This window comes from Mercenaria mercenaria, chromosome 9 (genome assembly GCF_021730395.1).
Source record: "Mercenaria mercenaria strain notata chromosome 9, MADL_Memer_1, whole genome shotgun sequence".
Classification (NCBI taxonomy): Eukaryota; Metazoa; Mollusca; class Bivalvia; order Venerida; family Veneridae; genus Mercenaria; species Mercenaria mercenaria.
Window position 1 is genome coordinate 44,252,046 of NC_069369.1, and position 23,963 is coordinate 44,276,008.

At 38.3% G+C, this 23,963-nt stretch overlaps 1 protein-coding gene across 1 annotated transcript in view; it reads right to left on the minus strand.

The window, feature by feature from the left end:
* LOC123546154 (structural maintenance of chromosomes protein 3-like) overlaps nucleotides 1-23,963 on the minus strand; it is a 446,003-nt gene that overhangs the window by 269,171 nt on the left and 152,869 nt on the right. Inside the window, exon 13 of the mRNA XM_053551316.1 lies at nucleotides 8,752-8,820. Within this exon, the coding sequence (XP_053407291.1) occupies nucleotides 8,752-8,820 (69 nt within the window). The remainder of the gene's footprint in view (nucleotides 1-8,751; nucleotides 8,821-23,963) is intronic.

Below are 23,963 nucleotides of genomic sequence, written 5' to 3' on the forward strand. Positions count from 1 at the left end.
TGAAACTGGGCTCATCTGAGGAAACTGGAACTGTCACTGCAGTGTTAAATGACTGCAATGGTGGATGAAGATATTTCATAATAGCTTGAGTCTGTGTCAAAAATATTAAGTAATAAAAGAGACAAGTGAATGAAGTATTGCCATGCAATACAAAGTCCCCTACTGGAAGGCACCTAATTTTCTCTACTGCAGTATAACACAAGGCAATTCATTGATGAAAGCATCAAAGACGCCGCCAAGTGTTGTGTCTGAAGTACATTCATTGCAATATGAGAAATCACCTAATCATTACTTTATTAGTCTGACTGGCTACAAGTTATCAACATTAGCACATAAAACAATATATGTTATAAACTGTTTAAAACATGAAGAATAAACATGATAGAAAAGTTTTACCATGCAATACAAATCCTCTACCTGCAATGACATTAACATTGCGAGTAGGTGGTCCCTTTACATACAAAATTAAAGTAATTATTTCACTAACTAAGGTCATCTCCTGTGAAAAGTTCTTATATGCAGGAGCGTGTGTATGAAGTTTCACAGAAATGCAGTCTGTTGGGAAATGAGGAAATGTTGAAATTATTTCAAAGTTGTGGTTCACAGAAACCATTATTTTTATTATCATGTAATGTAATGAGTGTTTTCTATTTACTGATGAAGTTTTATGGACCTTAGTCACCTACATTATAGATTTCAGAATGCAGATTATACACAGCAATCAAAAATTTTGTCCAAGAAAAGAATGATATAACATAAATAATCTCTATATTGCCCCTATTCACAAAGCATGAATCTTTCTTATATACTTTTGAATATCATAGAATTCATTTTTTTTTTCGGACGAACGATAAACTTGAAGTCCTCGTTGAACTGTAAGGTTACTAGGAGTATGTCAGTGTCTAGCTCAAATCTAATATTACAAGAAATTTAGAAAGCATAATAACCCACTGCCAAAGTGTAGAAAATATTTCAATGAAAATGTTTTTTTTTTTTTTTTTTTTTTTTTTTTGTCAGGAATGGACAAATACAAAAACTATCTATTAAATTAAAAAGAAAAAAGAAAAAAAAGAAGCAAGTAACAAGATATAATAAAACCAGAGCAACTGACTAGTCATATAAGATCAATGAACATATAAATTCAACAAGGAATTCTATTTTAAAGTCACTGATGCTTTGATAAGTTATGGTCCCATGGCTTTTGATATTTCGATTTTACCACATTTAAAGAAGTATTAACTTGTCACTGACAAATTCAGCCAAGTGCTCTTTAGCCTATTGCACACCTTAGTTGACAGTGTATATCTGTAAACAATGAGTAGATCTGTATGACACATAAGCAAAAAAAAAAAAAAAAAAAATAGAAATAGGAATTTGCAAAAGTGTGCGGATTCTGAAATTACATCACTGTACCTATCAACAAAGAAAATAAGACAAAAAGGTTAAAAATAAGTTAACAGCGGCACTTCCTTCGTTCATTTCAACATGCTTATTGATTCCTTTATTTACTTTGTAAATACGTTTTTTTTCCAAGGAATTTTTATGCAGGCAATTGTAATTTTCCATAATTTTTTTTTAAATATTCTCTTCGAAGTTGTAAAATACACGAACGCTCCCTTGTCCAGGCGATTCACGCTTTACAGTATGGTATATCTGCGGTGTGTTCTATTTATAGAAAATGAGATAGGTAAGTAGGTCATGCTAAGAATAGAAATAGAAAACTTGACTTACAGAGTAACCTCCCTTATCAATAAATCGGATCAACATTTTTGACGAAATTGTAAATAAAAAAATATGTTCTGCTCTACAAATAAGGAGAGGAAAGACAGATAGCATTGTTTTAAATCACATAATAAGTTGCATTACACACATTTTTTATGTTTTCTTTTTGCCATTATTTGTTTATTCACTAAAATGTATTGTGCAATATCGTTGATCCTTTTACAAACTATTCACTGTGTTCAGTTTATCACTACGAAACTATTCATTACCACCTTTACAGAGTCCAAAATAAAAGTGTATCCCATATACTCGACACCGCCTTCAGGGCGGCGTCGAATAATGAACTGATATCTGTCAATGATGTATAAACAATATTGTACTATATATACAATATGTTATAACAAAACACTTGGATTAAAATTTATATATATAAAAACCTACAGTTGTTTTCATATTAAATTTTTTTGGTTGATTATAAAAATGTTATCATGTAAGTTATTTATAGTAACAACAAATGGAAATTAATCTTTAAAAAAAAAAAAAAAAATCTATATAATATAAGTCCACAAGTAACTCTTTACCAGGTAGAGATAGGTCAAAATACACCTAAAAATTGGATGTAACATGCATGCTGTACCACAGAAAAGTGGTCTCGATTTTTCTCTACCGCCAGTAATAAGAAAGTTACAATAAAATCTATTTATAGTAACAACAAAGGGACATAATTCTAACAAGAGGACCATGATGGTCCTGAATCGCTCACCTCTTCCCACATGACCCAGTTTTGAGTATGACGTCGTTGACCTAGAAATTATCAAGATAAAAATGCTGACCAATTTTCATGAAGATCCATTGAAAAATATGGTCTCTAGAGAGGTCACAATGTTTTTCTATTATTTGACCTATTGACATAGTTTTCGAAGGTACGTGACCCTGTTTTGAACTTTACCTACATATCATCAAGGTGAACATTCTCACTAATTTTCATGAAGATCTCATGAAAAATATGGACCTATTGACATAGTTTTCGAAGGTACGTGACCCTGTTTTGAACTTTACCTAGATATCATCAAGGTGAACATTCTGACCAACTTTCATAAAGATCCCATGAAAGATGTGACCTCTAGAGTGGTCATAAGCAAAAGTTTACGGACGGACGACGGACACCGCGCGATCACAAAAGCTCACCTTGTCACTGTGTGACAGGTGAGCTAAAACCTTAAACAAAAACTGATAGGTCCAAAAAGGGGACCTACACAGTGCATGTCAGATCATGACAGTGAACAAGGTGTGAAGTTTCAATCCTTTCCCATTAGTGGGTACTGAGATACCAGCTTACATACAAAACCTTAACCAAGAATTTCTAAGTCGAAAAGGGGGCATAATTTCGTAAACAAGAGGGTCATGATGACCCTGGATCGCTCACCTGAGAAATCTGAGCTACATTTTTCAAATGTCAAACTGATGATTTTTAGAAATTGTTTGGAAGATTTTCCGATGTACAATCAAGTAACACCTGGAGCGGGGCCAATTTTACCCCCGGGCTCATGATTTCAACAAAGTTTGTAGAAGTCTACTAGGCAATGTTACATATCAAATATCTAAGATCTAGGCCTTCTGGTTTATTTTTAGTAAAATTATCTTTTCCCTGTGTACAATCAAGTAACCCCTGGGGCTGGGTCAATTTGACTGTGGGGGGTCAAGATTTGAACAAATTTTATAGAGGTCCACTAGGCAATGCTACATGTCAAATATCTAAGCTCTAGGCCTTCTGGTTTATTTTTAGAAAATTTTGAAGATTTTTCTATGTACAATCAAGAAACCCCATGAGGCGGGGTCAATTTGACCCTGGGGGTCATGATTTGAACAAATTTTGTAGAAGTCTACTAGGCAATGCTACATGTCAAATATCTAAGATCAAGGCCTTCTGGTTTATTTTTGGCAAATTGATGAAGATTTTCCTAATAATATGTAAAATCAAGTGACCCCTGGGGTGGTGTCAATTTTGACCCCGGGGGCCATGATTTGAACAAATTTTGTAGAGGTCCACTAGGCAATGCTACATGTCAAATATCTAAGCTCTAGGCGTTCTGGTTTATTTTTAGAAAATTTTGAAGATTTTTCTATGTACAATCAAGTAACCCCATGGGGCAGGGTCAATTTGACCCCGGGGCTCATGATTTGAACAAATTTTGTAGAGGTCCATTAGGCAATGCTATATGTCAAATATCTAAGCTCTAGGCCTTCTGGTTTATTTTTAGAAAAATTTTGAAGAATCAAGTGACCCCTGGGGCAGGGTCAATTTTGACCTCGGGGATCATGATTTGAACAAATTTTGTAGAGGTCCACTAGGCAATGCTACATGTCAAATATCTAAGCTCTAGGCCTTCTGATTTATTTTTAAAAACATTTGAGGATTTTCCTATAGAAATCTATGTAAAATCAAGAGACCCCTGGGGTGGGGTCATGATTTGAACAACTTCAGTAGAGGTCCACTAGGCAATGCTACATGTCAAATATCTAAGCTCTAGGGCTTCTGGTTTTTGAGAAGAAGATTTTTTAAGATTTTCCTATGTAATATAAAGTGAACCCTGGGGCGGGGTCAATTTTGACCCCAAGGTCATGATTTGAACTCTAAGTGTGACGTTGACCTTAGACCTAGGGACCTGGTTCTTGCGCACGACACTCCGTCTCATGATGGTGAACATCTGTGCCAAGTTTCATCAAAATCCCTCCATGCATGAAGAAGGTATGCTCTAGACAAAGTCTGTGGACGCCGAAACATAATATGTCCAGTTTTCCAAACGGGCGTATAAAAAGAGAAAGTTTAACAAGAGGACCATGATGGTCCTGAACCGCTCACCTATCCCCACATGACCCATTGTTGAACTGAGTATGACGTTGTTATTTCTATTATTTGACATAGTGACCTAGTTTTTGAGCACATGTGACCTAGATATCATCAAGATAAAAAATTCTGACCAATTTTCATGAAGTTCCATTTAAAAATATGACCTCTAGAGAGGTCACAAGGTTTTTCTATTATTTGACCTAATGACCTAGTTTTTGAAGGCACTTGACCTACTTTTGAATTTGACCTAGATATCATCAAGATGAACATTCTCACCAATTTTCATGAAGATCTCATGAAAAATATGGCCTCTAGAGAGGTCACAAGGTTTTTCTATTTTTTGACCTACTGACCTAGTTTTTGACCGTACATTACCCAGTTTCGAATTTGATCTAGATATCATCAAGCTGAACACTCTCACCAATTTTCATGAAGATCCATTGAGAAATATGGCCTCTAGAGAGGTCACAAGGTTTTTCTATTTTTAGACCTACTGACCTAGTTTTTGACCGCACATGACCCAGTTTCAAACCTGATCTAGATATCATCAAAGTGAACATTCTGACCAATTTTCATGAAGATCCATTGAGAACTAGAAAATGCTTTTGTAAAAAAGCGCATGTCTCCCCCAATGCAAAGTCCTATAGGCAAGAAGTCAATAGGGGTCAGGAGCGAAAGTCAAAGCGACACTGATGGTTGGCTGCAATAGGGATCATCTACTTGGCATGTCCAGTCATCCCGCTAAATTTCAACACTCATGGCCTAGTGGTTCTCAAGTCACTGTTCAGGCTCCTGTGACCCTGACCTTTGATCAAGTGACCTCAAAATAAATAGGGGTCATGTACTCTGCATGTCCAATCATCCTATTAAGTTTCAACATTGTAGGTCAAGTGGTTCTCAAGTTATTTCCAAAAAATGATTTTACATGAACAGGCCACTGTGACCTTGACCTTTAATAGACTGACCCCAAAATCAATAGGGGTCATCTACTCTGCATGATCAATCATCCTATGAAGTTTCAACATTCTGGGTCAAGTGGTTCTCAAGTTATTGATCGGAACTGGTTATCAATGTTCAGGCCCCTGTGACCTTGACCTTTAACGGAGTGACCCCAAAAACAATAAGGGTCATTTACTCTGCATGAACAATCATCCTATGAAGTTTCAACATTCTGGGTCGAGAGGTTCTCAAGTTATTGATTGGAAATGGTTTTCCATGTTCAGGCCCCTGTGGCCTTGACCTTTAACGGAGTGACCCCAAAATCGATAGGGGTCATCTACTTTGCATGTACAATCATCCTATGAAGTTTCAACATTCTGGGTCAAGTGGTTCTCTAGTTATTGATCAGAAATGGTTTTCAATGTTCAGGCCCCTGTGACCTTGACCTTTGACGGAGTGATCCCATAATCAATAAGGGTCATTTACTCTTTATGACCAATCATCCTATCAAGTTTCAACATTCTGGGTCAAGTGGTTCTCTAGTTATTGATTGGAAATGGTTTTCAATGTTCAGGCCCCTGTGACCTTGACCTTTGACGGAGTGACCCCAAAATCAATAGGGGTCATCTACTCTTCATGACCAATCATCCTATGAAGTTTCAACATTCTGGGTCAAGTGGTTCTCTAGTTATTGATCGGAAATGGTTTTCAATGTTCAGGCCCTTGTGACCTTGACCTTTGACAGAGTGCCCCAAAATCAATAGGGGTCATCTACTCTTCATGACCAATCATCCTATGAAGTTTCAACATCTGGGTCAAGTGGTTCTCTAGTTATTGATCGGAAATGGTTTTCAATGTTCAGGCCCCTGTGACCTTGACCTTTGACGGAGTGACCCCAAAAACAATAGGGGTCGTCTACTCCAGCAGCCCTACAACCCTATGAAGTTTGAAGGTTCTAGGTCAAATGGTTCTCCAGTTATTGCTCGGAAATGAAGTGTGACGTACAGACGGACGGACGGACAGACGGACGGACGGACGGACAGGGCAAAAACAATATGTCTCCTGGGGGAGACATAAATATTGCCTCTAGAGAGGTCACAAGGTTTTTCTATTTTTAGACCTACTGACCTGCTTTTTGACCGCACGTGACCCAGTTTCGAACTTGACCTAGATATCATCAAGATGAACATTCTGACCAACTTTTATAAAGATCCCATGAAAAATGTGACCTCTAGAGTGGTCACAAGCAAAAGTTTACGCACGCCGGACGGACAACGGACAACAAGTGATCACAAAAGCTCACCTTGTCACTTTGTGACAGGTGAGCTAAAAATAAAAAGAGAAACTGTTACCAACGCGGGGACGCGGAAGGATGCAATGCTGGGTTGAGTAGGATAGCTTTCCATACACTTCTAGTCGAGCTAAAAATTATTCTTTAGTTCTTACAATTATTTGATATTTTGATCAATACAACACCATACAATAATAACGGTAATTGATTTACATCTCGAATCGGTACAAATACATAGTCCCAACACTTAGGGACGAAAAATACGCTGAGAAAATACATGTCCAAACAAGAGTGCCCTGAAGGCCTTGTATCGCTCACCTGACCTATGGACCTAAAGATCAGATCATCAAGGTTAAAACATTCTGACCAAGTTTCATTAAGATATGGTCATAAATGTGGCCTCTAAAGTGTTAACTAGCTTTCTCTTTGATTTGACCTAGTGACCTAGTGTTTTAACCCACATGACCTACATTCGAACTTCACCTAAACATCAAAAAGATTAACATTCTGACCAAGTTTCATGAAGATACAAGCATAAATGTGGCCTCCAGATTGTTAACAACCTTTACCTTTGATTTGACCTGGTGACCTAGTTTTTGACCCGATTTGACCCAATTAGAACCTGACCTTTAGATCATTAAGATTAACATTCTGACCAAGTTTCATTAAGATATGGTCATAAATGTGACCTATTAAGAGTGTTAACAAGTTTTTCTTTTGATTTTTTGACTTGGTGACCTGCTTTTGAACCAACATGATCCAGATTCGAACTTGACCTAGAGGTCATCAAGGTTAACATTCTGACCAAGATTCATGAAGATACAGTCATAAATGTGGCCTCTAGAGTGTTAACAAGCTTTCTCTTTGATCTGACCTGATGACCAAGTTTTTGACCTCAGATGACCCAATATCGAACTCGTCCAAGATTTTATTGAGGGTAACATTCTGACCAAGTTTCATTAAGATTGGGCCAAAATTGTGACCTCAAGAGTGTTAGCAAGCTTTTCCTTTGATTTGACCTGGTGACCTAGTTTTTGACCCCAGATGACCCAATATTGAACTCGTCCAAAATTTTATTGAGGGTAACATTCTGACCAAGTTTCATTAAAATTGGGCTAAAATTGTCACCTCTAGAGTGTTAACAGTCAATTGTTGACGACGGACAAAGGGCAATCACAAAAGCTCTTCTTGAAGTGGGGAAAAGAAAAAAATTATTTTTACAGATTTTAGGGGTGTCCCAAGATCAAGGGTGTCCCAAGACTTATATTATATACATGTCACTAACATCTGAACCTAGGGCAATAATTTGAACAGTAACAGTAGACAATACAAATCTGATAACACACCCCAAATATCAAGGGTCTAGCTATTTTTCATTCAGAAAAGAAGATTTTCAAAGTTTCTTATATATAAGCCTATAGTAAGTACATGTCAGACACATGGGCGTGGCCATTTGTTGACCTTAGGGCAATAATTTGATATTTTATATATATATATATTAACAATTTGAAGATTCATCAAGAGGTTCATGAGAAGATGTTAAAAAAATTTCTATTTTTAGCTCTGGTGGCCCCTAAAATCAGACAAATGGAACCATTTGAACAAATGTAAGTAGACCTTACAAGGATGCTACAGACCAAGTTTGATGCATTCATGAAAAGAAGTCTTTAAAAGCTTCTTTTTCTATTTTCAGCTCTGGTAGCCCCTAAAATCAGTCAAGCTGAACCATTGAACAAACTTGAAAGAGGACCTTACAATGATGCTGCAGACTACATATGATGATGATCCATCAAGGTGTTCATGAGAAGTTGTTTAAAGTTGAAACTTTAATGCAAGATGATGGAAGACAGACAGAATGATAAGAATCAACAGAGTTAATTTCCTTTTCAGTATCTTTGTATGGTATACTTTATTAACTGTAAACAATAAGATCTGTGTAAAAACCTACTGTAATTCTAGTCTCTAACATGTCCTTTCTCTTCTCCTCTTGACCAGTGTCTTCTGTCAGCTTCCGTATCTGTAATATATATTCATTAACTAATTATTTTTTACTATATTTAGCATACTGAGGGCTTGATGCCAAACACTTTATCTCGTTTAATTCATATGAGTTACAAACATCTCCAATTAAGCCCTCAAAATATGATAATTAAACAAGAGGGTCATGAAGACCCTGGAACGCTCACCAAAGTAATATGAGCTACATGTTTCAAATGTCAAACTGATGTTAAATATTAAGAAAGAAGGTCAGTAGGTCAAATTCATGGTCACTGAACGTCAGTTTCAAGATCGCTGTGCTAAACTGTATATGTCATCAAAATTTCAAGGCTGTATTTACAAGAGGGCCATGATCAAGTTTTGACATAGATCACATAGGCATACACACTAAATATTATCAGGATAAATATTTTCTTGTAACAGCCCCTTTTGACCTATGGGTCATGTACTAGTCAGGGCCAATCTCCATACCTAATTTGAGGTTCATAAGCTCAAATGCTGCATTTTTGTACTAGCAAAACTATTCCTTAACCTGAAAGACATAAATAACATTTAAAACCAATCTCATTAGATGCCGCTGAGGTATATTCATTTACATAAAATAAAGGGAAGTAAATTGTCATAAATTCAATCAAAAGTTATCTACCCTGATTGTCCGAGTCCATCTGATGGCATAAATGAAATTTCCAATCAGTACCTTCATTGGTTACTGAGATACATCCATCTTAATTTGAAACAAGAGGGCCAAGATGGCCCTAGGTCGCTCACCTGAGAAACACACCATAACAGTGTAAACATTGTTGACCTAGTGATTTTATGGAAACAAATATTCTGACCAATTTTCATTAAGATTGGACCAAAAATGTAGTCTCTTAAGTGTAAACAGGTATTTTCTTCAATTTGACCTAGAGACCTAGCTTTTGAGCCAAGATGACCTACATTCAAACTTGACTAGATTTGATCAAGGCAATCATTCTGACCAAACTTCATCAATCTCAATTGAAAAATACAGCCTCTATCCATATAAAATTTTTTTATTTGTCCTAGCAACCTAGTTTTTGACCCCAGATGACCCATATTCAAACCTTAACCAAACTTTAAACAAGAGGGTCATGATGACCCTGGATCGCTCACCTGAGTAATGAGCTACATGTTTCAAATGTCAAACTGATGATAAAATATAAAGAAAGTCAGTAGGTCATATTCATGGTCAATGAAATTCAGTTTTACGATTTGTGTGCAAAACTGTGTATGTCATCAAAATTTCAAGGCTGTATCTTAAAAAACAAGAAAGTAGGTCAGTAGGTCAAGGTCACAGTCAAGTGACATCATATTACTTGGGGTCATCAGGTAATTATAATTAAACCGTCTTGGAAATAGGATCAGATGATTTTTTAAGTATTTTTCCTATATAACTCACATAAAAACTAAGTGCCCCCAAGGCGGGGCCTCTTTTAACCCCAGGGGCATAGTTTGAATAATTTTGGTAGAGGACTACTAGACAATGCATCATACCAAATATCAAAAGCCTAGGTCGTAATGTTTCAGACAAGAAGATTTTTAAAGCTTTTTCCTATAGGTCTATATTAAACTTGGGACCCCCAGGGCAGGGCCTCTTTTCAACAAAGGGGTATAATTTGAAAATTTTGGTTGAGGACCATAAGATAATGCTACAAACCAAATATCAAAGGTCTAAGTTTGTGGTTTCAGACAAGAAGATTTTTAAACTTTTTTTCCCATATGTCTATGTAAAACTTGGGACCCCCGGGGTGGGGCCACATTTGACCCTAGGGGGATAATTTGAACAATCTTGGTAGAGGACCACTAGATGATGCTACATACCAAATATCAAAGCCCTAGGTCATGTGGTTTTGTACAAGAAGATTTTCAAAGTTTTCCCTATACAATTCTATATAAACCATGTGACCCCTGGGGCGAGCCATATTTGACCCTAGGGGATAATTTGAACAGTTTTGGTAGAGGACCACTAGATGATGCTACACACCAGATATTAAAGCCCTAGGCCCTGTGGTTTTGGATAAGAAGATTTTTAAAGTTTTTCCTTTCAGTTGCCATGGCAACCATAGTTCTGCATAGAATTCAATTCTTTGAATAATTTGAAAGGGGGCCACCCAAGGATCATTCCTGTGAAGTTTGGTGTTTTTCTGCCCAGTGGTTTTCAAGAAGAAGATTTTTTTAGAAATTGTTGATGCATGACACACTACGCACGGCGCATGACTGACTACGGACATCAAGCGGTCACAATAGCTCAAAAATGGATTCTTAGTATGATAACTTTAAAAGTATTTTGTGGTAAGTTAATGAAACCTTTCACATTATTAATTTGAAATTCAGTTTTTGATTTTTAGTGATGTTTGCAGTACATGACTGTATCTTCTTTCAGATAATATACCTTGTTCCTTTGATGGTTCATTCCACTACAGCTGGGACTATGCTCAACAGGTTCATATACCCTACTACAGCCAGTTTACTTTAAGACCCCAAGAAAATGTAACATATTTGGGATGTGCTGTGAGGGATTAGGTAAGTAACAGGCAGCCAGTGGCTCCTATTATAATTTTAATGTAATAAATTATTTATCTATACATCTGTGGAGGTTTTGTTAGAGCTAATGCAAAATGTGTTCGACTTAAGTCTACTTCTACACTTTATGATTTACATGTACAGTATAAATGACTACCAAATGGCCTAAATTGACAAAACTGACATTATTGAAATTTAATTTCAACAATCAGGTTTTGAGGAGGATCAGCTGGTAAAAAGTCTTAATTACATTGGCTAAGAACACTAGCTACAGAAGTCTGTGGCACTCCAGTCTTGTTTGAGTACATGGATAATTTGAATGCTTAACACTGTACATGTATATATGTTATATCTCATTAAGCTGAAAATAGGTCTAAAGAATAGGAATTTTAATTAATTACTTGAAATAAATTCAATTATTGTAATTTAATATAATAAAATGATTGTAATGTGATTATTTTCAAAATTAATGAACCCATCCCTGACTCAGAAGTTGTGAGGTGATTGAAAATTTTATCAATTTATTGCACAAAGAATGTTTTAGATATGTTGTCGTGGTAACCAACTGTATATCATGCTGTTATAGTAATGAGAGAGTCTTGAGTATGTATGGCTATGCTATCAAAATATGCACTTTAATAGAAAAGTGTTTTAACTTAAGCTGTTGTATTGATTAAGAACTTTTAGAAAAAGGAATTTAGTATGTATGTTGCCATGGTAACATAATTCAAATTATGTTTCATAGAAATTACGGATTTGTATTTCAATTAGGGAGCTACAATGTATAATTTCATTGTAACAGAATGTTCACTTTCTGCAATATTATCAGTTATAACTAGCCAGTGAAAAACAAATCATGAGGAAGGAGGGACTGTAATGTTTCATTCTTACAATAACTACCTTCTTTACAAAACATGTCTTTAAACTGGCTGTTTTAAACTTTTTATCTGAAATTTTCAGATTTCTTTTCTGAATACTTATACTACCAAATATTAAACTTATTAGAAATATTATTTCAAATTAGCTGTTGTTTTTAAGTATTATTGCAGAAAAAGGGAACTTAATACATATGTTGCCATGGTAACACAATTTTTGACCTCAAAATAAATAGGGGTCATCTACTCTGCATGTCCAATCATCCTATTAAGTTTCAACATTGTAGGTCAAGTGGTTCTCAAGTTATTTCCTCCAAAAAATGATTTTACATGAACAGGCCACTGTGACCTTGACCTTCAATAGACTGACCCCAAAATCAATAGGGGTCATCTACTCTGCATGTTCAATCATCCTATGAAGTTTCAACATTCTGGGTCAAGTGGTTCTCAAGTTATTAATTGGAACTGGTTATCAATGTTCAGGGCCCTGTGACCTTGACCTTTAACAGAGTGACCCCAAAAACAATAGGGGTCATTTACTCTGCATGAACAATCATCCTATGAAGTTTCAACATACTGGGTCGAGAGGTTTTCAAGTTATTGATTGGAAATGGTTTTCCATGTTCAGGCCCCTGTGGCCTTGACCTTTAACAGAGTGACCCTAAAATCGTTAGGGGTCATCTACTCTGCATGATCAATCATCCTATGAAGTTTCATCATTCTGGGTCAAGAAGTTCTCTAGTTACTGACCGGAAATGGTTTTCAATGTTCAGGCCCCTGTGACCTTGACCTTTCACAGAGTGACCCCAAAATCGTTAGGATTCATCTACTTTGCATGACCAATCATCCTATTAAGTTTCAACATTCTAGGTCAAGTGGTTCTCAACTTACTGACCGGATATGGTTTTCAATGGTCAGACCCCTGTGACCTTGACCTTTAATGGAGTGACCCCAAAATCAATAAGGGTCATCTACTTTGCATGTACAATCATCCTATGAAGTTTCAACATTCTGGGTCAAGTGGTTCTCTAGTTATTGATCGGAAATGGTTTTCCATGTTCAGGCCCCTGTGACCTTGACCTTTGATGGAGTGACCCCAAAATCAATAGGGGTCATCTACTCTTTATGACCAATCATCCTATGAAGTTTCAACATTCTGGGTCAAGTGGTTCTCTAGCTATTGATCGGAAATGGTTTTCAATGTTCAGGCCCCTGTGACCTTGACCTTTGATGGAGTGACCCCAAAATCAATAGGGGTCATCTACTCTTCATGACAAATCATCCTATGAAGTTTCAACATTCCAGGTCAAGTGGTTCTCTAGTTATTGATCGGAAATGGTTTTCAATGTTCAGGCCCCCGTGACCTTGACCTTTGACGGAGTGACCCTAAAATCAATAGGGGTCATCTACTCTTCATGGCAAATCATCCTAAGAAGTTTCAACATTCTGGGTCAAGTGGTTCTCTAGTTATTGATCGGAAATGGTTTTCAATGTTCAGGCCCCTGTGACCTTGACCTTTGACGGAGTGACCCCAAAAACAATAGGGGTCGTCTACTCCAGCAGCCCTACAACCCTATGAAGTTTGAAGGTTCTAGGTCAAATGGTTCTCCAGTTATTGCTCGGAAATGAAGTGTGACGTACAGACGGACGGACAGGGCAAAAACGATATGTCTCCTGGGGGAGACATAAAAATTCTTACAAGGTACAGATATGTCAAAATACACCTAAAAATTGGCGGTACCATCCATGTGAAAAGTGGTCTCAGTTTTTCCCTACGGCTAATAATAAACAAGAGGGCCAAAATGGCCCTATATCGCTCACCTGTTATCATTGCACTTAAGGACAAGAAGGTCAAACAAGAGGGCCACGATGGCCCTAAATTGCTCACCTGTTATCATTGCACTTGAGGACAAGAAGGTCCTCTGAAAAAATATCTAAGTCCAAAGGGCAGGAACAACAAAGGGAAGAAATTTAACCAAAAAGAAAAAAACAAGAACGCCAAGATGGCCCTAGGTCGCTCACCTGAGAAACACACCATTTGACGGAGTGACCCTAAAATCAATAGGGGTCATCTACTCTTCATGGCAAATCATCCTAAGAAGTTTCAACATTCTGGGTCAAGTGGTTCTCTAGTTATTGATCGGAAATGGTTTTCAATGTTCAGGCCCCTGTGACCTTGACCTTTGACGGAGTGACCCCAAAAACAATAGGGGTCGTCTACTTCAGCAGCCCTACAACCCTATGAAGTTTGAAGGTTCTAGGTCAAATGGTTCTCCAGTTATTGCTCGGAAATGAAGTGTGACGTACAGACGGACGGACAGGGCAAAAACGATATGTCTCCTGGGGGAGACATAAAAATTCTTACAAGGTACAGATATGTCAAAATACACCTAAAAATTGGCGGTACCATCCATGTGAAAAGTGGTCTCAGTTTTTCCCTACGGCTAATAATAAACAAGAGGGCCAAAATGGCCCTATATCGCTCACCTGTTATCATTGCACTTAAGGACAAGAAGGTCAAACAAGAGGGCCACGATGGCCCTAAATTGCTCACCTGTTATCATTGCACTTGAGGACAAGAAGGTCCTCTGAAAAAATATCTAAGTCCAAAGGGCAGGAACAACAAAGGGAAGAAATTTAACCAAAAAGAAAAAAACAAGAACGCCAAGATGGCCCTAGGTCGCTCACCTGAGAAACACACCATAACAGCTAGTGTAAACATGTTGGACCTAATGATTTCATGGAAAAATATATTCTGACCAATTATCATTAAAATTGGAGCAAAAAATCTTGAGTATAAATAAGTATTTTCTTTGATTTGACCTAGTGACCTAGTTTTTGACCCCAGACTACCCATATTTGAACTTGACCTAGACTTCATCAAGCCAACCATTCTGACCAAATCTTATGAAATCCAGTGTAAAATGCAGTCCCTATTGCATACACAAGGTTTTTTCCTTGATTTGACTTAGTGACCTAGTTTTTAAACCCAGATGACTCGTATTTGACCTTGACCTAGATTTCATCAATGCTATCATTCTGACAAAATTTCATAAAGATCAGTTGAAAAATACAGCCGCTATCGCATACACAAGGTTTTTCTTTGATTTAACCTAGTGACCTACTTTTTGACCCAGATGACCCATAATTAAACTTGACCTAGATTACATCAAAGCAATCATTCTGACCAAATTTCATGAAGATTAATTGACAAATACAGCCTCTATCGCATACAGAAGGGTTTTCTTTGATTTGACCTAGTGACCTACTTTTTGAGTCCGATGACCCATAATCAAACTCAACATAGATTTAATCAAGGCAATCATTCTGAGGAAATTTCATGAATATCAACTGAAAAATACAGCCTCTATCGCATACATAAGGTTTTTCTTTAATTTTACCCAGTGACCTAGTTTTTGACCTCAGATGACCAATATTCAAACTTGACCTAGATTTCATCAAGGCAATCATTCTGACTTAATTTCAGGAAGATCAATCAAAAAATATAGCCTCTATCGCATACACAATGTTTTTCTTAGATTTGACCTAGTGACCTAGTTTTTGACCCCAGATGACCCATATTCAAATCTGACCTATAGTTCATCAATGCAATCATTCTGACCAAATGTCATGAAGATCAATTGAAAAATACAGCCTCTATCGCATACACAAGGTTTTTCTTTGATTTGACCTAGTGACCTAGTTTTTGACCCCAGATGACCCATTTTCGAACTCGGCCTAGATTTCATCAAGGCAATCATTTTGACCAATATTCATGAAGATTAATTGAAAAATACAGCCTCTATCGCATACACAAGGTTTCTCTTTGATTTGACCTAGTGACCTAGTTCTTGATCCGAGATGACCCATTTTCAAACTCGGCCTAGATTTCATCAAGGTTATCATTCTGACCAAAATTCATGAAGATTAATTGAAAAATACAGCCTCTATCGTATACACAAGGTTTTTTCTGATTTAACCTAGTGACCTAGTTTTTGACCCGAGATGACCCATTTTCGAGGAGTTATAGTCAAAAACTTTAGTGAAGATCAGATGAGAAATGTTTAACTTAAAGTGTGTACAAGAGTAACAAGAGCTGTCACTAATGGTGACAAATGCCCCCGCAGCACCTTGACCTTTGACCTTGAGACCCCAAAGTCAGTAGGGATGGTGTACTCAATAAGTACTATCAGCATGTGAAGTTTGAAGGTCCTGAATGAAGTGGTTTGCATGTAAAGTGCCTTTCATGCAAAAAGTTAACATTGGCCCCTGTGACCTTGACCTTTGACCTGGTGACCCCAAAGTGAGTAAGAATGGTGTACTCAATAAGTACTATCAGCATGTGAAGTTTGAAGGTCCTGGGTGCAGTGGTTCGCGAGTAAAGTGCCTTCATACAAAAAGTTAACATTGGCCCCTGTGACCTTGACCTTTGACCTGTGACACCAAAGTCAGTAGGGGTGGTGTACTCAATAAGTACTATCAGCATGTGAAGTTTGAAGGTACTGGGTGCAGTGGTTCACAAGTAAAATGCCTTCATGCAAAAAGTTAACGTTGGCCCCTGTGACCTTGATCTTTGACCTAGTGACCCCAAAGTCAGTAGGGGTGGTGTACTCAATAAGTACTATCAGCATGTAAAGTTTGAAGGTCCTGGGTGCAGTGGTTCGCGAGTAAAGTGCCTTCATGCAAAAAGTTAACGTTGGCCCCTGTGACCTTGACCTTTGACCTGGTGACCCCAAAGTCAGTAGGGGTGGTGCACTCAATAAGTACTATCAGCATGTGAAGTTTGAAGGTCCTGGGTGCAGTGGTTCGCGAGTAAAGTGCCTTCATGCAAAAAGTTAACGTTGGCCCCTGTGACCTTGACCTTTGACCTGGTGACCCCAAAGTCAGTAGGGGTGGTGTACTCAATAAATACTATCAGCACGTGAAGTTTAAAGGTCCTGGGTGCAGTGGTTCGCGAGTAAAAGTTAACGTTGGCCCCTGTGACCTTGTCCTTTGACCTGGTGACCCCAGTCAGTAGGGGTGGTGTACTCAATAAGTACTATCAGCATGTGAAGTTTGAAGGTCCTGGGTGCAGTGGTTCGCGAGTAAAGTGCCTTCATACAAAAAGTTAACGTTGTGACTAACGAACGAACGAACGAACTAATGAACGGACAGTTGAAATCTAATATGCCTCCCTTCGGGGGCATAATGAAAAGGTCGATTTTCGGTAATTCAAGGGCCATAATTCCAAAATGCCAGGTCCGATTTAGAAAGTTATCTAACTTGATTGAGGACTTATGGTCAAACACATTTTGTTCAAGTTTGGTGATGATAGGATGAAAAATGTTCAACTTAGAGCGCGGACAAAAGTAAAAAGGTCGATTTTTGGTAATTCAAGGGCCATAACTCCAAAAAGCCTAAACCGATTTGGCTATTTATCGAACTTGGCCAAGGTCTTATGGTCATACACATTTTGTTCAAGTTTGGTGAAGATTGGATGAGAAATGTCTGACTTAGAGAGCGGACAAGAGTAAAAAGGCTGTTTTTCAGTAATTCAAGGGCCATAAATCCAAAATGCCTGTACCGATTTGGCTAGTTATCGAACTTGGCCGAGGTCTTATGGTCAAACACATTTTGTTTAAGTTTGGTGATGATCGGAGAAATGTTCAACTTATAGTGCGGACAAGAGTAAAAATGTTGATTATCAGTAATTCAAGGATCATAACTCCAAAGTGCCTAAACCGATTTGGCTATTTATCAAACTTAGCCAAGGTCTTATGGTCATACACATTTTGTTCAAGTTTGGTGAAGATTGGATGAGAAATGTTTGTCTTAGAGTGCAGACAAGAATAACAAGAGGGTCATGATGACCCTGGATCGCTCACCTGAGTAACATGAGCTACATGTTTCAAATGTCAAACTGATGATAAAATATTAAGAAAGTCAGTAGGTCACATTCATGGTCAATGAAATTCAGTTTTACAATTTGTGTGCAAAACTGTGTATGTCATCAAAATTTCAAGGCTGTATCTTAAACAAGAGGGTCATGATGACCCTGGATCGCTCACCTGAGTAATATGTTTCAAATGTCAAAATGACGATTTTTAGAATTTTTTTGGAAGATTTTCCATGTACAACCAAGTAACCCCTGGGGCGGGGCCAATTTTACCCCGGGGGTCATGATTTGAACAAATTTTGTAGAGGTCTACTAGGCAATGCCACATGTCAAATATCTAAGGTCTAGACCTTCTGGTTTATTTTTAGAAAATTTTGAAGATTTTTCTATGTACAATCAAGTAACCCCATGGGGCGGGGCCAATTTGACCCTGGGGGTCATGATTTGAACAAATGTTGTAGAGGTCCACTAGACAATGCTACATGTCAAATATCTAAGCTCTAGGCCTTCTGGTTTATTTCCTATGTAAAATCAAGTGATCCCTGGAGAGGGGTCAATTTTGATCCCAGGGGTCATCATTTGAACAAATGTTGTAGAGGTCCACTAGGCAATGCTACATGTCAAATATCTCAGCTCTAGGCCTTCTGGCGTGGTGGGAGACATAATTATTAAAGAAATTCATGCAGGCAGGGTGGCAGGCCCATTCCTCAAGATTCCCTTTACAACATTACAAATTTCTTCAGTAGGTTTAGTTCCTAAGAAAGGCGGTGACTACCGCCTTATTCACCACTTTTCATACCCCAGAAATAAGTCTACAAATGACTTTATCGATGAACATCTTTGCTCAGTATCTTACTCCACCATTGATCAAGCTGCTGATATGGTATCCAGCCTTGGCCAGGGGGCGCTACTAAGCAAATCTGATGTAAAATCTGCTTTCCGCCTTCTCCCAATTTCCCCAGCAGACTTTGATCTGCTCAGTTTCAAAGTATTGGTCAACTTAAAAGGCAAGATGGTTAAATATTATTTTTAAGATAAAATGCTGCCTTTTGTGTCTTCAATTAGCTGTGCTCTCTTGGAAAAATTTGCCACTTTTTTACACTGGCAGTAGCTGCTGCTAGTCACAACTCAGACATCATCCACTATCTCGATGACTTCCTTTCTGGTGAGTCAAATAGGTCTTGCTAACCAGGATATACTGTGCAATCTTTTAAAAAATACTTGTCAAAAATTTGGGGTCCCAGTTGCACTTGACAAAACTTGTGCTCCATCAACATGTATAGTCTACCTAGGGGTTGAATTTGATACTGTCCAGATGACAATGCCGTTACCTACTGACAAGCTCTTAAAACTGGCACAAAAAATAATAGCTATAAATGCTAAGAAGATTTCCCTAAAAGATATGCAGTCCCTGCTATGCTCCTTAAACTTTGCGTGCAAAGTAATCGCACCAGGACGCGCATTCTGTAGAAGGCTTATTAACTCCACAGTGGGGATAAAAAACAAGAGGGCCATGATTGCCCTATATCGCTCACCTGTTATCATTGCACTTGAGAACAAGAAGGTCCTCAGATAAAATATCTAAGTCCAAAGGACAGGAACAACAAAGGAAAGAAATTTAACCAAAAAGAAAAAAAAATTCTTAAAAGGTACAGATATGTCAAAATACACCTAACAAGAGCTGTCTCCATAGGATGACACATGCCCCCGATGGCACTTTGAATGAATATATAGTTATGGCTGATGTTAGAGTTTAAGACCTTTGACCTATGGAACTGGGTCTTGCGCGCGACACGTCGTCTTACTGTGTCACACATTCATGCGTAGTTATTTTAAAATCCATGCATGAATGACAAAGATTTGGACCGGACATGCCTATCAATGCACTATCATGAAAAATGACCTTTAACGTCTAAGTGTGACCTTGACCTTTGAGCTACGGACCTGGGTCTTGCGTGCGACACGTCATCTTACAGTGGTACACATTCATGCCAAGTTATTTGAAAATCCATCCATGGATGACAAAGATATGGACCGGACACGCCCATCAATGCACTATCCTTTAATGTCTAAGTGTGACCTTGACCTTTGAGCTACGGACCTGGGTCTTGCGCGCGACATGTCGTCTTACTGTGGTACACATTCATGCCAAGTTATTTGAAAATCCATCCATCGATGACAAAGATATGGACCGGACACGCCCATCAATGCACTATCCTTTAATGTCTAAGTGTGACCTTGACCTTTGAGCTACGGACCTGGGTCTTGAGCGCGACACGTCGTCTTACTGTGGTACACATTCATGCCAAGTTATTTGAAAATCCATCCATCGATGACAAAGATATGGACCGGACACGTAAATTGTGGACAGACTGACAGACCGACAGACTGACAGACCGACAGACGGTTCAAAAACTATATGCCTCCCTTTGGGGGCATAAAAATTGGAGGTAACATCCATGTTGTACCACAGAAAAGTGGTCTCGGTTTTTCCCTACGGCCAATAATAAAAAAGTTACTAAAAATGAGCTATTTATAGTAACGTAAAAGGGAAGTAATTAAAAAGAAAACTGTTGAAAGTGAACAAAAGAAGGATCTGCCAAATAAATCTGTTGACATAAATGAAATTTCAGATCAGTATCTTCATTAGTTACGGAGATATACCCATTTTAATTTGAAATTAAGGGAGGTAATTTGACATAAAATCAGTCCATGGTTATCTACCCTGATTGGCTCAGTCCAACTAATGACAATAATGAAATTTCAAATAAGTCCTATAAGTACTTACTGATATAAATCCATTTTGACTACAATCGGGGGAGATAATCAGATATAAATTAACCTACGATTGGATCTGATTTGTCATGGAATCCAAGATTTATTGTTGTTGAAGATATTTTGGAAGTTTGTATAAAAAGAGACCATAAATGAAGTCTCTATATGGCTGCAAAAGCCAAAATAGCCAATTTTGGACCTTTCAGGGGCCATAACTCTGGAACCCATGAAGGAATCTGGCCAGTTGAAGAAAGAAACAAGATCTTGTGGTGATACAAGTTGTGTGCAAGTTTGGTTAAAATCAAATCATAAATGAAGTTGCTACTGTGCAGACAAGGTCAAAATAGCTAATTCTGGCCCTTTCAGGGGCCATAACTCTGGAACCCATTATGGGATCTGGCCAGTTGAAGAAAGAAACAGGATCTTGTGGTGATACAAGTTGTGTGCAAGTTTGGTTAAAATCAAATCATAAATGAAGTTGCTACTATGCAGACAAGGTCAAAATAGCTAATTCTGGCCCTTTCAGGGGCCATAACTCTGGAACCCATTATGGGATCTGGCCGGTTCAATAAAGGAACTGAGATCTTATGGCAACACAAGTTTTGTACAAGTTTGATTAAATTCAAATCATAAATGAAGCTGCTATTGTGCAGACAAGGTCTAAAGAGCTAATTCTGGCCCTTTCAGGGGCCATAACTCTATAACCCATAATGGAATCTAGCCAGTTCAAGAAAGGAACCAAGATCTTATAGTGATACAAGTTGTGTGCAAGTCTGGTTAAAATCAAATCATAAATGAAGCTGCTATTGTGCAGACAAGGTCAAAATAGCTAATTCTGGCCCTTTCAGGGGCCGTAACTCTGGATCCCATAATGGAATCTGGCCAGTTCAAGAAAGGAACCAAGATCTTATGGTGATACAAGTTGTGTGCCAGTTTGGTAAAAATCTAATCATAAACTAGAAAATGCTTTTGTAAAAAAGCGCATGTCTCCCCCAATGCAAAGTCCTATAGGCAAGAAGTCAATAGGGGTCAGGAGCGAAAGTCAAAGAGACACTGATGGTTGGCTGCAATAGGGATCATCTACTTGGCATGTCCAGTCATCCCGCTAAATTTCAACACTTTTGGCCTAGTGGTTCTCAAGTCACTGTTCAGGCTCCTGTGACCTTGACCTTTGATCAAGTGACCTCAAAATAAATAGGGGTCATCTACTCTGCATGTCCAATCATCCTATGAAGTTTCAACATTGTAGGTCAAGTGGTTCTCTAGTTATTTCCAAAAAATGATTTTACATGAACAGGCCACTGTGACCTTGACCTTTAATAGACTGACCCCAAAATCAATAGGGGTCATCTACTCTGCATGTTCAATCATCCTATGAAGTTTCAACATTCTGGGTCAAGTGGTTCTCAAGTTATTGATCGGAACTGGTTATCAATGTTCAGGCCCCTGTGACCTTGACCTTTAACGGAGTGACCCCAAAAAACAATAGGGGTCATTTACTCTGCATGAACAATCATCCTATGAAGTTTCAACATTCTGGGTCGAGAGGTTCTCAAGTTATTGATTGGAAATGGTTTTCCATGTTCAGGCCCCTGTGGCCTTGACCTTTAACAGAGTGACCCTAAAATTGTTAGGGGTCATCTACTCTGCATGACCAATCATCCTAGGAAGTTTCATCATTCTGGGTCAACTGGTTCTCAAGTTACTGACCGGAAAAGGTTTTCAATTTTCGGGCCCCTGTGACCTTGACCTTTCACAGAGTGACCCCAAAATCGATAGGGGTCATCTACTCTGCATGACCAATCATCCTATGAAGTTTCAACATTCTGGGTCAAGTGGTTCTCTAGTTATTGATTGGAAGTGGTTTTCAATGTTCAGGCCCCTGTGACCTTGACCTTTGACGGAGTGACCCCAAAATCAATAGGGGTCATCTACTCTTCATGACCAATCATCCTATGAAGTTTCAACATTCGGGGTCAAGTGGTTCTCTAGTTATTGATTGGAAATGGTTTTCAATGTTCAGGCCCCTGTGACCTTGACCTTTGACGGAGTGACCCCAAAATCAATAGGGGTCATCTACTCTTCATGATCAATCATCCTATGAAGTTTCAACATTCTGGGTCAAGTGGTTCTCTAGTTATTGATTGGAAATGGTTTTCAATGTTCAGGCCCCTGTGACCTTGACCTTTGATGGAGTGACCCCAAAATCAATAGGGGTCATCTACTCTTCATGACCAATCATCCTATGAAGTTTCAACATTCTGGGTCAAGTGGTTCTCTAGTTATTGATCGGAAATGGTTTTCAATGTCCAGGCCCCTGTGACCTTGACCTTTGACGGAGTGACCCCAAAAACAATAGGGGTCGTCTACTCCAGCAACCCTACAACCCTATGAAGTTTGAAGGTTCTAGGTCAAATGGTTCTCCAGTTATTGCTCGGAAATGAAGTGTGACGTACGGACGGATGGACGGACGGACGGACGGACAGGGCAAAAACAATATGTCTCCTGGGGGAGACATAATAAAGCTGCTATTGTGCAGACAAGGTCAAAATAGCTGATTTTGGCCCTTTCAGGGGCCATAACTCTGGAATCCATAATGGGATCTGGCCAGTTCAAGAAAGGAACCGAGATCTTATGCTGATACAAGTTGTGTGCAAGTTTGGTTAAAATAAAATTATAAATGAAACCACTATCGTGCAGACAAGAAATTGCTGACAGACGGACGGACGGACGTCGGACGACGAACGAAGGGGGATCACAAAAGCTCACCTTGTCACTATGTGACAGGTGAGCTAAAAAGCACCACAAAATACGGGTTTCGGTTAATATGTTAAACAAGAGGACCATGATGGTCCTGAATCGCTCACCTCTTCCCACATGACCCAGTTTTGAGTATGACGTCATTTTTTCTATTATTTGACATAGTGACTTAGTTTTGAACTTGACCTAGGTATTATCAAGATAAAAATTCTGACCAATTTTCATGAAGATCCATTGAAAAATATGGACTCTAGAGAGGTAACAAGGTTTTTCTATTATTTGACCTATTGACCTAGTTTTCAAAGGTACGTGACCCTGTTTTGAACTTTACCT